The 21,175-nt window shown below is 44.6% G+C and overlaps 1 protein-coding gene across 9 annotated transcripts in view; it reads left to right on the top strand.

Moving 5' to 3' along the window:
- Positions 1–11,827: 11,827 nt before the first annotated feature.
- Positions 11,828–21,175, top strand: part of MYH10 (myosin heavy chain 10) — a 152,606-nt gene continuing 143,258 nt past the window's right edge. For 6 of the 9 annotated variants that reach the window (XM_017531468.2, XM_017531473.2, XM_017531471.2 and 3 more), the window contains exons 1-2: positions 12,058–12,188; positions 19,853–20,228. In XM_017531468.2, coding sequence (XP_017386957.1) covers positions 19,884–20,228 — 345 coding nt within the window. In that variant the 5' untranslated portion in view covers positions 12,058–12,188; positions 19,853–19,883. Of the gene's footprint in view, positions 11,922–12,057; positions 12,189–13,365; positions 13,386–19,635; positions 19,705–19,852; positions 20,229–21,175 lie in introns of those variants that run through there. The other 3 variants (XM_017531469.2, XM_017531470.2, XM_037739592.1) reach the window with 3 other exon arrangements.

Below are 21,175 nucleotides of genomic sequence, written 5' to 3' on the forward strand. Positions count from 1 at the left end.
TGTCCTTATAGTAGAACAATTTGTAATCCTTTGGATATATACCCAGTAATGGGATTGCTGGGTCAAATGGAATTTCTATTTCTAGGTCCTTGAGGAATCTGGAGACAACAGATGCTGGAGAGGATGTGGAGAAATAGGAACACTTTTACACTGTTGGTGGGAGTGTAAATTAGTTCAACCATTGTGGAAGACAGTGTGGCAAAACCTTATTTCTAAAAAAAAATTGCCCAGGTGTGGTGGTATGCGCCTTTAGTCCTAGCTACCCAGAAGGCTGGGGTGGAAAGAACACCTGAGCCCAGGAGATTGAGGCTGCAGCGAGCCGAGATTGTGCCATTGTACCCCAGCCTGGGTGACAGAGTGAGACCCTGTTTCAAAAAACAGAAAATAATAGCTTCCTAAGATCTCAATGGTAGGCCAAGTCTTTGCATGCATTGTCATATTTAATCATTAAAACTATCTCATTCAGTCTGTGCTATCATCATTGCCATTTTACAGATGAGGAAACTACAGTCTTGAGATGTCTTATTCCTTGTCTAAGGACACAGTTGTAACTGGTAGAGCCAATGCAATTGACTGCTGAGTCCAGATGTTTACCCTCTGAATTAGTCTATTCTCACACTGCTAATAAAGACATACGCAAGACTGGGCAATTTATGCAGAAAAGAGGTTTAATGGACTCACAGTTCCACTTGGCTGGGGAGGCCTCACAATCATGGTGGAAGGCAAAGGATGAACAAAGGCACGTCTTACATGGCAGCAGGCAAGAGAGGTTGTGCAGGGAAACTCCCATTTATAAAACCATCAGATCTCCTGAGACTTATTTGCTACCACAAGAACAGTGTGGGGGAAACTGCCCCCATGATTCAGTTAACTACACCTGGACCTTGCCCTTGATGATGGGATTACTACAATTCAAGGTGAGATTTGAGTGGGGACACCGCCAAATCATATCACCCACCCCCCCATGCCATCCATCCTACCTGCAGCAGATTACCACCTACCTGCAATCAAGGTACCTCATAAATATCATGATTATCCCTTATCCCTTCCAATTTCTCTTGCTTAGATACACAGAGTAAACGCTGTTAAGTGTGTACAGGTATCTGCAGGTTTATCAGAGTGGATCTTTCTATGTAAGGGCTGTTGGTATCGTCTATTTGGGGGTACAACTTCTAAATTAGCACTGTCTTTCTATATTACATTTTTTCTTTATTTTTTATAAGAGCTTTGATAGGCTTAGATTATTACTTCTGCAGTTATGTATTATTCATGTATCATTTAAAACTCCAAGCAAGGAACAATGCTCGTTAATATACATCTACAGAAAATAACAAAAGAGCACTATATGCTTTCATGAAAGGCTATGAACAAGTCCTTTCCAAATGGTAATGACAATGATGATGATATAATAGCAATAATGAAGAGTGACACTATTGACTGCCAGTTTGTGATATTCACAATTGCCACTGTGCTAAAACCTTTACAAGTATCAGTTTATTGTATTTAACTCTACAGCAACCTTATAAAGTAGGTATTTTTTCTTGGTTTTTTGGTTTGTTTGTTTTTTGACACAGGGTTTTGCTTTGTTGCCCAGGCTGGGGTGCAGTGGCTTCATCATAGCTCTCTGCAGCCTCAACCTCCTGAGCTCCAACGATCCTCCCACCTCAGCCCCCCAAATAGCTGGGGCTATAGGCACACAACACCAAACCTGGCTAATTTTTAAATTTTTTGTACAGATGGGGGTCTCTCTGCTCAGGCAGGTCTTGAAGTTCTGAGTTCAACTGATCCTCCCACATTGGCTTGCCAAAGTCCTGGGATAACAGGTGCAAGCCACTGTGCCTAGCCTGAAGTAAGTATTGTTATCCCTGTTTTTCAGACAAGCAAATGAAAGCTCAGAGAGGTTAAGGGACTTTCCCAGTATCACACAGAATGTTTTAAAGCTTTTGATAAAAATATCTTTCAAGAATACAACTGATTTGGATTTGGAAAACAACTTCCAATGAGGTGCCCACATACTTTTTTGACTGAAGAATAATATCTATTTTCAACAAATCCAGGGCAATTTCTTGATTGCCTCTAATACTTGATGTGTAGGACTGACCAGAAAAGAAGCAAACTAGCCCTGCCTCCTTAAAAATGAGGTGGCAGCAATGTTGTGTCATGTGGCAATGGTCAGGCTTGATGTCAAACTTGAGCCCTCTGTACCAACAAATGCACCACATTCCTTCCAGGTCTGATCCATCAGGGAACAGCAGAAACTCTGAGACCAATAACACTATATTTGTTTCTAATGACTGATCTACTGACCAGACTTCAGACTTCCCAAGCTATTCACCTCCTGCTACCTGTTCCTCTTTCCATTAGGATGGAAAGGGTAATGACAAGGGTCCTCTGATAAGCTTTCCTATTATTTGTTATTTGCCAACATTAAAACCAATAATTCTTGCCCCTTTATTAACATTTTTCTTTCTTTTTGTTAGCATTTTCTCCTTTATGTTACTTCTTCCTCTCATTTCTCTTTCATCTGTTACCAAATATTGACTGAGCCAACAATGCTAGAAGCTTGGGAGTTCCCTGGTGTATGCAGGGTTTGGTGTCAGATTTAGGAATCTCCAGGATCACTTCCCATCTTCTTTGGTGCAGCAGGTATTTCATAATTCAGCCAAACTCTATTACTACCCATCATTTCCTGATATCGCTTTACCTTGTCTTTGCCCATGCTTTGTTTCCTTCCATGCTTGCCTCTGCAGCCCACACCCTTAACTATTGTCATCCTGCTCATCTTTCAGGCTCAGCCACAACACTATCTTTTCCCCAGGGCTGAAAGGAATCTCCTCATACATCCATTCACCTATCCACCCATCCTGTCACCCTACCATACATCTCTTCTTCTTTCCATCTATCCATCATCTGTCCATTCTTCTTTCCTTCATCCATCCATACTGCCATCCATCCATCCATCCATCCATTCATTCTTCTTTCCTTCATCCATTCATCCTGCCATTCATTCTACCATCCATCCATCCATCCATCCATCCATCCATCCATCCATTCTTCCATCTATCCATCCTTTCTCCCATCCACTTATCCACACATTCATCCATCCATCGTGTCATTTTTTTAATCCAATAAATATTTATTGAACATCCACTATGTGTCAAGCACTAAGTTCCTGGGGATACAAGCTGGCACTTCCTGCCAGGAGTTTACAGTCTAGCACTGTGTTGTCCTATATGGCATCCACCACATGTAGCTGTTGAGCACTTACAATATGGCTAGAATGAATTGACATGTGCTGTAAACCTAAAACAGACATCAGATTTTGAATACTTAGCATGAAAAAAAGAAAGTGAAATATGCTAATAATTATTGTTTTCATTGTTGAAATGTAATATTCTATATGTATTTGGTTATATGTGATTAAAATTAATGTGAATGGCATCTTTTTACTTTTTAAATGTCTCTCCTAGAAAAATTTAAATTGTCTATGTAGCTTGCACTGGTGGCTCACATTCAATTTCTATTGGACAGTGCTGGGTTTTCATGAGGATACAGGGATAGAGGAAAAAATCTGTAAGGATTTTTAATAGGTGTTTTAATGGAAATGTGTACAGGATATGGGGAGGGATTGTTTTTAGCCCAGGAGGCCATGAGAAGAAAGAGGAAGGGAGTCAACTTACAATATGTCAAGCATTGTGTGCCAGGCACTATAAATAGCCTTATGCACTATGGTAGGCACTTTAAAATCTTCACGCATTGGTTTGGCACTTTAAATATCTCACTTAATCCTGACAATGGCAACCACCGCAATCTGACCACATCTTTCCGGCCCACTGGCCCCTCCTTAATCCAAGTCACCATCTTCTCTCAGCTGGGCTATTTGCTGCTGCAACCTGTTAACTGGTCTCCCCCTGACTCACTTCAATTCGTTCATCCACCTTATGGCCAGAATGAGCCTTCTAAAACACAAACCTGGTCATGTTACTTTCCCAGTTGAAACTCTCCCACAGTTCCCACATTGAGCTCTGGATAAAATCTGGATAAAATCTCAAATATGTAAACCTCATGGTTTACGTATACAGCCGGCCTGCCAACCCTCTCTGTTCCATATCTCGCTCTGCCTCCACGCTGCTTCTTTGTTCTAGCTACTCTGAACTTCTTCCTGGGCTTCGAAGGTGCTGCACTTTTTTCTCTCCATGTTGCTCTCTCTGACAGAATTTTCCTCATCTCTTTGTCTGGTTAACTTTTCATTTTTCAGATAATATTTTTAATATTACTTTTTCTAAGAAGACTTTCTGGAACTTTCCCCCACCCCCACCACTCTGGGTTAAGTGTCCCTCTTAACCTGACCTTGGATCTTGCTGTGTTTTCCACAATGTAGCACTGGCAATTCTATATTGTATTCTCTCAACCTTATTGGATGAGAGGCATCTATGAAAACATGCTGAAAGCTACATCTTCTCTCCAGAAAAGAGAGCACATAAGGCCTGGCATGGTGCCTCACACCTGTAAATCCCAACACTTTGAGAGGCTTAGGCAGGAAGGTCACCTGGGGTTGAGAGTTCAAGACCAGCCTGACTAACGTGGAGAAACCCCGTCTCTAGTAAAAATACAAAATTAGCCAGGCGTGGTGGCTCATGCCTGTGATCCCAGCTGCTTGAGAGGCTGAGGCAGGAGAATCGCTTGAACCCGAGAGGTGGAGGTTGCGGTGAGTCAAGTTCGCACCACTGTACTCCAGCCTGGGTAACAAGAGAGAAACCCTGTCACCAAAAAAAAAAAAAAGAAAGAAAGAAAGAAAAGAGCACACGATACGAGGTTTTAAGAACTCCTAAAACCCTCTGGGATTCTGGGCTCTCCAGATTTAGAACCTTTGCCTGGGCCGGGTGTGGTGGCTCACACCTGTAATCCTAGCACTTTGGGAGGCTGAGGTGGGTGGATCACCTGAGGTCAGGAGTTCAAGACCAGCCTGGCCATCATGGTGAAACCCCATCTTTAAAAAAAAATAAATAAATAAAAATAAAAATAAAAATAGAACCTTTGCCTGACTACAATTACCTGCCTATTTGTTTACTTTTCTTGCTAGACTGTATGCTCTTGGAGGGTAAGGACCATGTCTATGTTACCATAGGTATTTTCTCAGTACCTGGCCCAGCCCATAGACACAAAAGATACTCAATAACTATTTGTCACAGGTATGACTTGAGTAAAACACTAGGGGGATAGGATTACCATGCCTTCATTTTTTTCTTCATTATTATTATTTTATTTATTTATTTATTTATTTTTGAGATGGAGTCTCGCTCTGTTGCCCAGGCTGGAGTGCAATGGCGCAATACTGGCTCACTGCAGCCTCCTTCTCTGAGTTCAAGTGATTCTTCTGTCTCAGCCCCGTGAGTAGCTGGGATTCCAGGCATGTGCCACCACACTTGGCTATTTTCTGTGTGTTTTTAGTAGAGACAGGGTTTCGCCATGTTGGCCAGGCTGGTCTCAAACTCCTGACCTCAGGTGATCCACCTGCCTCAGCCTCCTAAAGTGCTGGGATTACAGGCGTGAGCCACTCTGCCTGGCTTATTTTTTACTTCAATAGGTTTTGAGGTACAGGTGGTTTTTGGTTACATAAAGGAGTTCTTTAGTGGTAAATTCTGAGATATTAGTTCACCCGTCACTCAAGCAGTGTACACTACACCAAAAATGTAGTCTTTTCTCCCTCAACCTCCTCCCATCCTGCGCCCACCACCCCCAAAGTCCACTATATCACTCTGTATGTCTACGCATCCTCATAGCTTACCTTCCACTTATAAGTGAGAACATACAGTATTTGGTTTTCCATTTCTGATTTACTTCACTTAGAATCCATGCCTTCATTTTTCTAAATCAAATTAAATCTGACTTAGCCAAATCCTACATGGTTGATGAGAAATGTTAAATTAGTAATTTTCAGGAACTTCTTCTCATGGGTTTTTTCAGAACTCCAGAGCTTAAGTGCCACAGGAAAATTCTGGAAGTTTCTTTTTTTACTCAACTCATTGAAGTCTCTGTTTTTACCACTACTCCTTCTGCTCAAGATATCATAGTTGAGCACTGATCTTTCTCATTGGTCTGGTGTTACTGCCCTGGGTGGGCTGTGAGATGACCATGACAGTAGTCCATGCCCTGAGGTACTACTGCTTCCAGGAATTGTGTTCAAAGGGTATCCCTGTCTACACTTCTCCTAGACACCCCAAACCTCCCACGGCTTTACCACAAAGACACAACTCTTCAAATCAAACTCTTCTTTCCTCTCTGGGATGAGCTGACATGAAGCCCCCCAACAGATATGACAGGGACTGAAAACTCAAATAAATGCCTAAAAAGATTGGGCAAATAATGTCAATGAGGGTAGTGGGTCAGTTTTAAGAGACAACAGAGACTGGGCACAGTGACTCACGCCTATAATTCTAGCATTTTGGGATGCCGAGGTAGGTGGATCACCTAAGGTCAGGAGTTCAAGACCAGCCTGGCCAACATGGTGAAACCCTGTCTCCATTAAAAATACAAAAATTAGCCAGGTGTGATGGTGCACACCTGTAATCTCAGCTACTTGGGAGGCTGAGGCATGAGAATCGCTTGAAACTGGGAGGCGGAGTTTGCAGTGAGCCAAGATGGCATCACTACACTCCAGCCTAGGCAAGACAGCAAAACTGCATCTAAAGAAAAAAACAAAAACCAGACAGCAGGGAGCAGCAGTGACCGAGGCACCCTGGGAAGCACATACTTTGTCTAAAAATGAGCAGAAGCTAAGGCATCGACAAATTGTTGCTTGAATTTCCATATCTTCCATTTTTTTTTTTGAGACGGAGTCTTGCTTTGTTGCACAGGCTGGAGTGCAATGATGTGATATCAGCTCACTGCAACCTCTGCCTCTCGGGTTCAAGTGATTCTTCTGCTTCAACCTCCAGACTAACTGGGACTACAGGCACCTGCCACTGTGCCCAGCCGATTTTTGTATTTTTAGTAGAGACAGGGTTTCACGATATTGGCCAGGCTGGTCTCAAACTCCTGACCTCATGATCCACCTGCCTCAGCCTCCCAAAGTGCTGGGATTATAGGCCTGAGCTACCAAATCTGGCCCATACCTTCCAATTTTTCAAGGAAAGCTGGAAATCTGGATGTTCATGTGATAGCTCTTTTCTTATTTTTCAAAAATTACCTTCGTAAGGTATATTTTGCATATTGATATAATTCACAGTGTACAATAATTTTTTAAATAAATTTACCAAGTTCCATAACCATCACCGTAAACCAGTTGTAGAACACTTTCATCAACTCAATCAGATCTCTCATGTACATTCACTGAGCTGACTCCCTCTCCAGCCCCTGTCCTTACCACGGGCAAATATTCGATTTTCTGTCTCTATGGTTTTGCTTTTTATGGGCATTTCATATAAATGGAATGATACAATATGTGGTCTCTTGTGTTAGGCTTCCTTCACTGCTCATGATATTTTCAAGGTTTATCTATGTTGTTGCATGTACTCATAGTTTGTTCCTTTTTATTGTTGAATGATATTTCATTGTATGGATAGACCACTTTTGTCTATCTATTCACCAAGCTGATTGACATTTAGGCTGTTTTCATCTTTTGGTTGTTATGAATAACACTGCTATCAACATTTGTGTGCAGGACTCTATGTCCATATATGTCTTCCTTCTTTTTTGGTAGATACCTAAGGGTAGAAATGTGGGATCATACGGTGAATTTATGTTTAACTTTTTAAAATGTTGTGGCCAAAAACACAGAATATATTTAACTTTTTAGAAGCCACCAAACTATTTCACAAAGTGGCTGAACCATTTTCCATTCCTGCCTGCAGTGGCCTAAGGTTCCTGTTTCTCTTTTTTTTTATTTTGTATTTTTTTGAAATGGAGTTTTGCTCTTGTTTCCCTGGCTGGAGTGCAGTGGCACAATCTTGGCTCACTGCAACCTCTGCCTCCCGGCTTCAAGTGATTCTCCTGCCTCAGCCTCCCAAATAGCTGGGATTACAGGCATGCACCACCACATCTGGCTAATTTTGTATTTTTAGTAGAGACGGGATTTCTCCATGTTGGTCAGGCTGGTCTTGAACTCCTGACCTCAGGTGATCCACCCACCTCGGCTTCCCAAAGTGCTGGGATTACAGGCATGAGCCACCACGCCTGGCCAGGTTACTGTTTCTCTACATCCTCACCAACAATTTGTTATTGTCCATCTTTTCTATTATAGTTATTCCAGTAGATGTGAAGTGGGATCTCACTGTGGTTTTTCTGTTGTTTGTTGTTGGTATTTGTTTGTTTGTTTTTGAGACATGATCTCACTCTGTTGCCCAGGCTGGAGTGCAGTGGAGCCATCTCGGCTCACTTCAACCTCCACCTCTGGGGTTCAAGTGATTCTCCTGCCTCAGCTTCCTGAGTAGCTGAGATTACAGGTGCCCACCACCACACCCGGCTACTTTTTGTATTTTCAGTAGAGATGGGGTTTCACCATATTGATCAGGCTGGTCTTGAACTCCTGACCTCAAGTGATCCACCCACCCAGCCTCCCAGAGTGCTGGGATTATAGTGCTGGGATGAGCCACCTCGCCCGGCCTTCATTGTGATTTTGATTTGCATTTCTCTAATGGCTAATGATGTGGGATAGTACTTGATTTTTAAATGGTGGAATTCATTTTTTTTTTTTTTTAATGTTGTATATCAGTCCTGTACAGATGGAACAAAACAAGTTCACGAGCTGGAACTGGCCTGAGGGAACAAATGTGGACTTCTGACCTAGACCCTGCAGAACAATGGTCTGTGAACTTTTTCTTTTGGAGATAAAAGCAGCCCAGACTGACAGCAAAAATTACTATAGAGAGAGAAGAGAAAGATTTCTCAGTCTTCTGTAATAAACACGTACACTAACAAAAAAGGATAATTTTCAAAAAGGACAATTTTCAATCTATTCATAAAGCCATTTTTTTTTTTAAACAGGAAATCATTGTGTCACATTTTCATGAATGAGTCTTTTAGGTATATATTTGATTCCCCTTTTTAGAGATGAGGTTAAGTAATTTGTGAAAGGCAAAGTTGGATTCAAAGCCAGTATCTGCTTCCAAATCTTGTGGTTTCCTCATCGAGATGGCAGCAAATTCTGGGATGAAGCTACATGGTTGGAACTGGAGTCAGAAGTGGCTGCCTGGGATAGATGACAGATACACAGTTGGACTAGGTGTTGGGAGCAAGAGAGAGGAAGAAATCAAAGAGATTTCAAGAGCAGTTTCATTCACAAAGAGAAGTTGGGAAGAGAGAGTTTGAGTGGCAGAAGAGGGAGATAGAAGAAAATAGGTTTGGGCCAGGTGCAGTGGCTCATCCCTGTAATCCCAGCACTTTGGGAGGCCGAGGCAAGTGGATCATGAGGTCAGGAGTTCAAGACCAGCCTGGCTAAGACGGTGAAACCCTGTCTCTACTAAAATTACAAAAATTAGCCAGGTGTGGTGGTACGCACCTGTAATCCCAGCTACCCAGGAGGCTGAGGCAGGAGAATCGCTTGAACCCAGGAGGCGAAGGTTGCAGTGAGCCAAGATCATGCCATTGCACTCCAGCTTGGGCAACAGAGTGAGACTCCATATCAAAAANTTTTGCAGTGTCCCTCTCATCCAGGCATTTGGAAATATACAGCTCAAGTGCCAGAGAGCCACCAGGGGGAGGGATACATTTGGGGATATTCTCTTTATTACTAATTTTTCATCAAGACTAATGTTTTTATGGTGTTTCATTCTGGTGAACTTCCTGCCCTCCTCTTCTGATGGTCCACTGAGTTTGTGTTAAAATGATGTAAACGCTTTAAAATTATGAGAAAACACGGACTCTGTGGCTTACAGGGTTATTTGTGAGTGGATGCGCTAAGCATAGAACATTGCACTGAGAAATGACTTCGGTGGCTGACAAAGTTGAGCCGCAGGCCTTAGAGAGGGAGTCATTGGTCTTCTCTAAACACATTTTAAAATTCAGAAGAGGAATATCATTCAGATATTTTGTAAAGTTAATTTGTACTCCATGTGCAGGCTGCATTAGAAGGACAGACCATGGCTTAACGCGGTGGCTTAGGCCTGTAATCCCGGCACTTTGGGAGGCCGAGGCGGGCGAATCACCTGAGGTCAGGAGTTCGAGACCAGCCTGACCAACATGGAAAAACCCCATCTCTACTAAAAATACAAAAAATTAGCTGTGTATGGTGGCACATGCCTGTAATTCCAGCTACTTGGGAGGCTGAGGCAGGAGAAGCACTTGAACCTGGGAGCTTGTGGTGAGCTGAGATCACACCATTTCACTCCAGCTTGAGAAGCAAGAGCAAAACTGTCTCCAAACTAGCAGAAGACAAGAAAAAAAAAAGATAAGAGAGGAATTGAGGGAGATAGAGATAAAAAAAAAAAACATCCCCAAAAAAAAAAAAAAAAAAAAAAAAAGGACAGACGTCTTCATGGAGAGTCACAAGACACCTGGATACGGGGTAGTGCCCCAGCAGGCAGGTGGGGGTGGAGGACCAGATGCAGCAGGACAAAGGACAATACAGAGCCTGATTCGGATTTCCCCAGGAAGGACTCTGCACTCAGCTGTTTTCGATCCTCTTCTGAATTCCACCAACCCTTCCTTATCACTTCCTGCCTTGTTTCGTTTTTTGCTTAATTCACTTTTTGCCAGACAAGACATTTCCTAGGCTTAGGCAAATACATCATTATCACACGTACTAAAATACACCCATAGCCTATATTAAAAACGGATTAATAACTGCATCTTGCTGTACATTTTTATGATCTTGATGATTTTCAGGTTTTGGATGAACAAATAATTCATTTTGTCCATGTGATTGACTTTATTATTTTTATATATAATTATGTAAGAGTTATGTTGCCCTTGCCTAGATTCTGCAGACATTTCATTAAATTTTGTTCACTTTGATTTTTCCAGTTTCCTTTTCTTATTTTGGGGCTACCGTCTCTCAAGTCTCAAACGTTTTCATAGGCCCAAGAGGATATGACAGCGCTGCAAGAATCCAGCTTTACATTCCTAAGAACCTCTCACAGCCCCTCTCACGTAGGGAGCTCTGATGAATAAATGCAGGAGCAAATGAACGAGTGAATGAATGTGCATAAAGTTTCTTCCAAGTCTTCTCTCCCAGGTCGGTTCTCTTCTCGTTCTTCTGGAATCTCAGCCTTTCCTGGAGATTGGGCAGGAGAGCCTCTCGCCCCACTAACGCCAAAACTGCGGCCTTGGAGGACAGTGTCCGGTGCCCGGCCGACCCTGCAGACTCAGCCTGGGGCCCGGGTCCGGACAGCGGCCGAAGCGCGGTGCGCGGCCGGAGCTCGGACAAGGCCTGTGCGCATGGGCGGAGCGGTGCCCTCCCCCGCGTTCCCTCCCCCACTGCAGGTGAGTCGCAGCGACGCGGCCCCCACCCCGCGCAGCTCCGGGGGTGACGTCAGGCCTCTGGACCGCGCTCCGCCCCGCCCCTGCAGGCAGCGCAGGGGGCCCGCGATTCCGCTGTGGAACCCTGTCCCGCTGCGGTAGATGCCAGCCGCCGCAAGCAGAGGGGGCGACAGTTCGCTGGAGTGTGCTGCGGCGGCTGCCCGACGCTAGAACGAGGAGCGTGCAGTCAGAGCGCATAGCTCCTGCTGCGGCCCACCTGCCCCGCGGTCCGCACAGCAGTGTCAGTGCAGCGCGCCTGCCGCCGCAGGGTCCGCACCCGCCGCCTCGCGGGATCGCCGGGCGTCCAGCCAGCCTCAGCTGTCCATCTACGCACGAGCCAGCCAATCGCGCGCCACTGCCCCGGCCGCACCTCCTGGAGCCTATGACGGGCGTAAGAGCCAGCCTATGAGATTGGGGCCTTAGTGGCATGGGCTAGGAGCGGGAGCCAATGAGCATCATTCCAGGTGGGTGGAGGGAGCCGGGCTCGGGAAGGTAGCTTCTTTCGGGTTGCTAACGTCTTCCCTTGGAGATGGGCGCGCAAACCGACCAGTGGGTCTGGGGGCGGCGGTGATGGGCGTGGAGCTGGCCCAATGAGGGTGGGGGTGGGTGGGGCAGCCTCGAGCAGCAGTGCTAAAGGAGCCCGGCGGAGGCAGCGGTGGGTTTGGGACTGAGGCGCTGGATCTGTGGTCGCTGCTGGGGACGTGCGCCGGCGCCACCATCTTCGGCTGAAGGTGAGACATGCGGCTGCCCGGGTCCGAGTGCACAGCCCAGGGTGCGGGGACAGTTTGTGGAGGGAGTAATGGATCCTGGGCTGAGGGGCCCGGGCGGCTCTGGAGGGCAGGAACGGGGCCGAAGCGGGAGCTGGGGAAGACAGAGGGACTTCTCAGCTGTAGGGTTTGTGCTGCGGGGACCTTAGGTTCGTTTGAGCAGGGTTCTGGGCGGGGGGTCAATGGGACCCCAGTGGGTGGAGATGGAGGGACTCCTGGAGGGGCGGGAAATGAGGTCCTTATGAGACCCTTACTGGGACCAGGGCCTGGGTGTGCAGGAGGGCGACCCCTGGGGGGCTGTGGATGGAGATCTTGGGGTGGGGACGTGAGGACCAGGTCTTCGGTGTGTGGAATCCCTAGGGGCGCGAAGTCGGGGAGCTAGTGTCCCGGCGGAGGTCTCGGCGTGCCCCGCGAGCCAGTGTCTGCTTCCCAGGAGGGGAGGGGATTCTAGTGGGGCTGGAAAGCGCAGTCCCGGCGGTGGGGGCGCGCTGGACAGGAAGGGCCCCTGAGTGGGTTGCTGGGTGGGTTAGACCCGGCGGGACCGGGCCCCCCCTGAGCACTAAAGGGGTTCACCGAGGGCTTGGAAGGCTGGCGGCGCGCGCCAGACCCGTAGGTGGAGGAACCGAAGGGCAGAAGCTCTGCGCGGCCGGGGGAGCGCGCGGCGGGTGAGGGGCTCCGGAGCCGGCCGCGGGCCTGGGGAGGGTCGGACTCCGCCGACGCGGGGGAAGGAGCACGGGAGGGGGGCGTCCTGCCGCGCCCTCCGTGGAGCGCCTAGGCCGGGGGTGGACGCCCGGCGAGGCCCGGGCGGTTTGGGGGGGGGGCGAGGCGGGAAATGTGGCGGGGCGCGCTGCAGTAGGACGGCCGGGGGGAGGGTCAGTCCTTGCCTCGGGATCCCTTTATTGTGTAAGCGAGCTGGGCAGGGCTCGCCGCAGCCTCTTCATTGCCTTCTGCAGTTGGGGGGGTCACACCCTGATCCCATAAAATCGGACTGGAATTGGGTCGGAGGGAAGTTGAAGCCGCGGAGTCCTGGCATTTGCGGGGGCTTTGTGGGCCTGTGGTGGGCGGATGCGGCCCTGGGACGCGGGAGGCCCCCAGCCAGGCCTGCTTGGAACTAGGGCCTTAGGAAGGAGGTTGGCGACTCGGCGGGTCAGACCCGGGCTGGTGAGATTTGGGTAACGTGGCCTCTGCCTCCAGCCGTTATCTCTGTTTCTTAGCTCTGCAGCTCCCTTCAAGATCACTGCGGTGGATGGAAGGGGGTGGGGTGGGCTGGGGTGGGGTAGGGGAAAGCAGGCGGGGTAGATGCAGACTGCAGATGAAACAAAGACTGCTGTTTTCGCTGAATAATGTAATACCAAACATAATACTTTGGCTTTGCTGAGATTTTGTTTTTTAACGTTGAAACTGAGGATTCTTTGAGTCAGGTTTAATTATTCTTGATGGTATCTCACTCTGGAAAACTTTATAATCTATTTATTGTTTTATCTCCTTCATCAATCTGCCTTTATTAATTCTTCTTTGAGTCCCTTGCTTTTGATGTTTAATTATGCCCAGTCTGTCTCGGGTTCTGGAAAAGTGGCCATTTTATGCATCTCCCTACTTCTGCATCTTAAATTCAGTTCTTCCCCGTCCTTATCTGGAGAAAGCATATGGTGTAATTGTGCGATATAGCAAGAGCTTTGGCAGCAGAAGGATGTGACCCCTGAGAGCCTGGCTTTTCATTTGGGCTCCTTAGGGAAATCATTACAATGAAGGCAGCCGGGATGGAAGGTGAGATGGAGGAAATTTTGAAGGGCACGTTGTAGGGTGGAAGACTATATGCTTCAGCGATTTATGTACTTTGTTATCATATATGAGGAATTAAAAGTTCCTGGTGTTGGATTCTAGTTTTGGAAATATTTAACACAGTATAGCGATGTTAATTGGGAGAGGGGGCAGGCCATGAGTAGCAATAGTGGCCTTTTGCGTTTGGTTTGTGTTTGTGATCATTGGGTTAGGCAGAATTTTAGTAAATTAGCAGACTTGTCCTGCCCTGTAATACAGGTGACCTCATGGTAGCAGTACACAAATTGGGACAGTTCTGTTTTAGCTCATCTATTATAGATGGGTGCTCTGTCATGGCTAATTTATCCATCCTTCTTGTTTGCCTTTCTATATGCAGGCTGTTAATAAAATTGAATTGTTTGCCTCTGTCCACACTTACAGTAGGGGCTGGGAGGGAGTTGAAAAGTTTGCTGGGTGGCATTTCATTGGAAGTGAAAAATGACCTGGGGGTGGAGCCCCTGGGGTGTGTGTTTCAAACCACTGAGGGATGGGAACTTCGGCTCTGTAGGGGGCTAATTCATATACAGATAGATGATTTCATTATAATTGGGCAGCAATTTCAGATGACACCAGTATTCCTCTATCTTTATGTCTGCTAACAAAAATATTCCTGTTTATCCTTATTTCCCCTAAGTTATGGGTATCTTTTTCTGTAAAATATAAAACCTTTGCCAGATTATTCATTGGCTAAGCCTATACCTTTTAAAGCATAATTGATTGGGTTTTTATTTAGTAGAAAGGTAGTATATAGCATTGTACACTACATGCCGTTCAAAATTTCCTCCATGTCACCTTCCATCATTGTAGCATGTACTCTGGAGCTGAAATCTCAATTTAATCCCCGCTCTGCTCCTTATTGGTTATGTGCCCTTGGGCTGGTGACTGGCTTTCTCTATACCTCAGGTTCTTCATCTGTAAAATGGAGATATTGATAGTACCTACCTCATAGGGCTGTTGTGAGGATTAAGGGCTTATATATGTACACCTCCTAGAATAGTGGCTGGCCTTAATTAGTGATATATGACAATGGTATCTGCTGTTTTAAAAATCATAGTGTTGTCCTTTCAGCAAAGCAAAGCACTGGTGAGTGGTACACTGTTAAACTCTAGTTATTATCCATGCTGGGTACCAAATATACAATGGAGTGAAATAAATGTATTTGACAATCACAATTGAAGAATTAAACTAACAAAATATCTTCAATGGTCTCATGAACTCTTTCAGTTAAACAATAATATGAACAGTTACCACCTGCAAAGCCCTCTGGTACAACGCAGGGTAGGGTAAGAAGAAAGTCAGGAGAACAGTACAAAATGTTAGGAGGAGGAAAAGGATTAAATTGCCACATTGACCTGAAAAGAACTTCTGAAAGGATGGCATTTGGGTCAGGAGTTGAAGGAATAATAGGTTTTGGTTGTAGAGAAGTTGAATTTCACTATGAGGGTTGGGACCATTCAGGTAAATATTGATCAATAGGTACAGATCCCCTGTTATATACCAGGGACTAGACAAAATGCTCAAGATACAATAAGGAACAGACAACTATTCTCATAGTATTTAGTTGGAGAAGAATCTGGAAAAGTGAAAGCAATTGGTAATCCTACTACCCAGTAAAGACCCAGTAAGTATTTGTTCCATTAAAAAAAAATACACGTGTGTATATAATTTTCCCCACAAAATTGGGAACATGCTGTGTAATTACACTTTTGTGTTCTTAATTTGGTTTAAAAAAAAGTTAAATTGTAAGCATTTCCCCACCTAGAAAAAGTACTGTAAATTTAAGATGTCCCAGTTTGATAAAATAACTTTAAGATATGATCTACTTTTTCTAGACCTGTTCTAGAAGTTGTTAAATTATTCTAATTTATAGTCACCTGCTAAATTTAAGCATTTAATTACATGTCCAATGTAAAATTAAAGAAGTGTGTGCATGTCTAATGACAGCAAGACAGTTTCTTAAGTGCTCTGTAGGATATGCAGTTTATACCTGATAAGTATAGTAACTTGTTATATTTTGTTATAGTTGGATATTTTCTTTTAATAGATTCTGTCCTTCTGAAAGGTGGAGTGTGTATCCTATTATTTGACCTCAAATTTATCTAGGATGTTTCCCACATCCAAGTCATGCCTCCTTTCTTCTTTTTTCTTAAGTTTTATTTTACTTATTATTATTTTGAGACAGGGTCTCATTCTGTTGCTCAGGCTGGGGTGCAGTGGTGTAATCTCTGCTCACTGCAGTCTCTCCCTCCTGGGATCAAATGATCTTCCCACCTCAGCCTCCCAAAGCGCTGGGATTACAGGTGTGCGCCACCCTGCCTGGCCTTCTTACCAGTGTGCAGTGTTTAAGTTGGAAAGAGAAGACCTGTTAATAGTGTTATTAGACCAGTCCCTAGAGGTAAAGGGCTTTTGAAACTATTACGCAAAATGTATGTGTACCCATGAATGTTTTCTGTATTGCACTCTCCCAAGAGGATGTCTTAGAAGACTAATGCAAGTTTAGGTATAAAATATATTAACAATTTTACTTGTATAGAAGTTTTAGTAATAATCATGTTTGCGTGTTTTTTTTTTTTGGTTTCATCTTATTTTGCGATTTTTGTTTTATCCAAGTCTATAACCTTGAAGACATCAGCATATTATTTAAATTGTTATTAATTAGTCTAGAATTTGATTTTCAACCTCTTTTTCTACTCTAACATACCTGCTGGTAGCAGTGGCTCGCCATGGCAACCACAGAACTTTGGAGCAATGGTTGTCAAATGTGGCTGGAGACCAGCAGTGGCAGCAGCATCTAAGAACTTGTTAGAAATGCAAATTCTCAGACTCAGGCTGGATGCAGTGGCTCATGCTTGTAATCCCAGCAATTTGGGAGGCTATGGTGGGTGGATCACCTGAGGTCAGGAGTTCAACACCAGCCTGGCCAACATGGTGAAACCTTATCTGTACTAGAAATACAAAAATTAGCTGGGCATAGTGGCGCGTGCCTGTAATCCCAGCTACTCAGGAGGCTGAGGCAGGAGAATCACTGGAGCCTGGGAGGCGGAGGTTACAGTGAGCTGAGATTACATCATTGCACTCCAGCCTGGGCAACAGAGCAAGACTCCATCTCAAAAAAAAAGAAAAAAAAGAAAAGAAATGCAAATTCTCAGGCTCAGGCTGGGCATGGTAGCTTACTTTTGTAATCCTAGCACTTTGGGAGGGTGAGGTGGGCGGATCACCTGAGGTCAGGAGTTCAAGACCAGCCTAGCCAACATGGTGAAACCCTGTCTGTACTAAAAATACAAAAACTAGCTGGGCATGGTGGCAGGCGCCTGTAATCCCAGCTACTTGGGAGGCTGAGGCAGGAGAATCACTTGAACCTGGGAGGCGGAGGTTGCAGTGAGCCGAGATCATGTCCACTGGACTCCAGCCTGGGCAGCAGAGTGAAACTCTATCTCAAAAAACAAACAAAAACTTCTCAGGCTCTACCCTATACCTACTAAATCAGGAACTCTGGGATAGAACCCAGCAATCTGTATTTTAATAAACCCTCTAGGTGGTACAAATGCATGCCAGAATTTGACAGCTGCTACTGTAGAGGGCGAGTGTTTATAATGCATTACATTGTAACGGTAATTTCTGAAGAATCTTAGCTATTTGGTTCTAGTAAATTATTTTTTAAAATTTATTTTTGTTTGTTTGTTTGTTTGTTTTTGAGGCTAGTCTTGCTCTGTCGTCCATGCTGGAGTTCAGTGGCACGATCTCGGCTTACTACAACCTCCACCTTCCAGGTTCAAGCAATTCTCCTGTCTCAGCCTCCTGAGTAGCTGGGATTACAGGCACTCGCCACCACGCCTGACTAAGTTTTTGGTATTTTTGGTGGAGGCAGGATTCCCCCATGTTGGCTAGGCTGGTCTGGAACTCCTGACCTCAGGTGATCCAGCCACGTTGGCCTCCCAAAGTGCTAGGATTACAGGAGTGAGCCACTGCACCTGGCCGGTTCCAGCAAATTATTATTAGGGGTTAAAGGGCTGGAATGTGTAACCACTATCAGTGATTATCTTTTAGGATACAGATAGAGCCCTTTAGAATCTAGAGAAAGTTATAGCACATACACGCACACACTAAGTGCATAATATTTTTATACCATTTCAGGGATTTCATTGAACTTGAGATTAGCTGATGGACTCAAGAACTTCTTTTTTTTTTTTTTTTTTTTTTTTTGTGAGACAGAGTTTCGCTCTTGTTACCCAGGCTGGAGTGCAATGGCGCGATCTCGGCTCACCGCAACCTCCGCCTCCTGGGTTCAGGCAATTCTCCTGCCTCAGCCTCCTGAGTAGCTGGGATTACAGGCACGCGCCACCATGCCCAGCTAATTTTTTGTAGTTTTAGTAGAGACGGGGTTTTCACTGTGTTGACCAGGATGGTCTCGATCTCTCGACCTCGTGATCCACCCGCCTCGGCCTCCCAAAGTGCTGGGATTACAGGCTTGAGCCACCGCGCCCGGCCAACCTCTTAACAACCTTAGACTAGTTTATGATTTCCTCTTGCCTATGATGAACCCCTAGCATTTTGGCTAGAGGAGTGGAGTGGAGGGAAGGGAGAAGTAGGGATTTGATAGAGCAAGAGTAGGTACTCAGTTGGCTTCTTCTATTGATTTGAATGAATGGAAACCATGCCTATGAAATTTTTAATAACCTGGAATTTGGACTAACAGCAAAAATGTTTTAAGTTGGTATCAAATCCCAAAAAGATTCTGTCAGGCAGTGATGATGAGTCACATCAGAAAGATGAGTGATGGATGTAAGATCCTGCCATTTGGTTCAAAAAGCCAGTGCACAAGTAGAGGAGGGGATGTAGCTTAGCCACAGAGTGATGGAGCTTTCTCTGCCAGCCCTTTGTGAGCCAATGGTAAATGGGTGCTAAGTAAACAACTAGGTCTTGAGATGCATTAATTGCAAAAGTCACAGAACCAGTACTTTCCTCAATATGGCCAAGATTGTAGAAGGGTCCTTTTTCTTCTGCACTCGTCAGACCATGTCTGGGCTATGATGTTTGCTTCTGGACCACACACTTTAGAGGGAAGACAAGCATGTTGGAGTCTTTTAGGCGAGAGATCAGGCAGAAGAAGGAGTGTTGGTGAATGAGGGGTGGAGTAGCTGCAGGGTGGGAATGGAGGCCTGAACAGCTACCATGACAAATTCGAAAGGCTGTCATGTGAAGCCAAGTTATGCTGGTCTTTTATGGCCCCAGTTGATCACATTAAGACCTCATGGGGCCACAGAAAAGCTATCGGGAGACTAATTTGGGGTATACATAAGAAGAGCTTTAAGTCTGTTATCTGAGGGTAGAATGGGAGGCATGTTTTAGATTCTTTAGATTCTTTACTCTTCTGACAATCATGCATTTTTGTAGCTATTTCCTTGTGGGCACATTAATTCTGGTACTACTTCATGAACCTTTTATTATCCATCTGTGTTTTATTTTTTTCCCTATTTAACTCCCTGTTTAATTTGTGGCGATAGTGAAAGAGGAGATGAAGAAAAAAAAAAGGTCAACCTGTAACTTTGCCTCTTTTCTTCTGCTTTTTTTTTTTCAGCCCTCAGTAATTGAGGGCAAACCCATCAGACAACCAGAGTCATAATTTGTGGTCACCCCTGAAATTTACCTTGGAAACTCGGTTAGTATGGCTGCAAAGAGGTATACCCCAGCTCCTTAACACAGCGTTAATGCTTAATCTAAGGTTTTAAGTTTCTTGGAAAAGAAAAACCTGTCAATTTGTTTATATTTCTTAAACATCTAACTTTGCCCTCTTCCTTTTCTCCTAGAGGCGATTGCTCTTGGATCCTTCCATTTACAATGGCACAGAGAACTGGACTTGAGGATCCAGAGAGGTATCTCTTTGTGGACAGGGCTGTCATCTACAACCCTGCCACTCAAGCTGATTGGACAGCTAAAAAGCTAGTGTGGATTCCATCAGAACGCCATGGTTTTGAGGCAGCTAGTATCAAAGAAGAACGGGGAGATGAAGTTATGGTGGAGTTGGCAGAGAATGGAAAGAAAGCGATGGTCAACAAAGATGATATTCAGAAGATGAACCCACCTAAGTTTTCCAAGGTGGAGGATATGGCAGAGTTGACATGCTTGAATGAAGCTTCCGTTTTACATAATCTGAAGGATCGCTACTATTCAGGACTTATCTACGTAAGTATTTCTTCCAAATAATCATGTGAAGTGGTGGCTAGGAATTATGTAAATTATACATCTTGCCATAATCAAATGAGAATGTGGAATACCCAAACTCTCTGTTTAACATTTCTATTTCTATTTAAGATAGAAAGATTTGTTGCTTGCTTACCCAAGCCTTGCTTTTCTTTGAATCTTAACACATTCAATTTAAATAATACAGTTTGCAATTACATATAATAAAATGGTATTTGAAGACTTTCATAGTGGTGCCCTGGAGCCTAATAAGGTGGGAGAGAGCATGTAGCAGGAAGACTAGAAGGTTTAATAAGGTAAAGACAATTGTATTAATAGGATGCAGACAGCAAAACGGTAGAAAATCAAGTGCATACCCAAGAGTATAAAGTAGAGGAGCTGTAAGGTTAGAAATTTCAGTGGACAGCTTCACTAGTTATAGAAGTAGGAAAGATGAATGCTGAGATTTTTAAGAGGAAATAGTTCAGGGTAAGATTGAGGCTGGCTGGGTTTGTCCTGTAGTTAGCAGCTAATATGTATGTTGCAATCACTGACTATGTCACTGACCATGTAGAAGAAGTTATCAAAAATAATAAGGGATAAGGTAGAGAGAAAAAATGTAAGCCAGATACTAAAAAAAACTAGAACGAAAAAATAGGTTTGAGGGGTTGGTAGACAGAGGCGGCAATGATTGAAGTAGGTGGCATGTATGAGACTTAAACTGACAATGAAGGGAAGTAGGGAGAAAAGTTGATGATCATGGTTTGAAATTGGAAAAGCGTTGTTGAATTTTACACAAGGACTGTGCAACTGAAGCTCATGAATAATTCAAAACTTCAGTAAATCAGAGCTAGTTTTCCCACAGAATTAGTTTAAGGACTATTTATTAAGCACCCTCTGTGCTGTAGGTGCTGGGGATAGTGCAGTGAAGAAGACAGGCCAGGTCTCTG

The sequence above is a fragment of the Cebus imitator genome, unplaced genomic scaffold (genome assembly GCF_001604975.1).
Source record: "Cebus imitator isolate Cc_AM_T3 unplaced genomic scaffold, Cebus_imitator-1.0 Scaffold72, whole genome shotgun sequence".
Classification (NCBI taxonomy): domain Eukaryota; kingdom Metazoa; phylum Chordata; class Mammalia; order Primates; family Cebidae; genus Cebus; species Cebus imitator.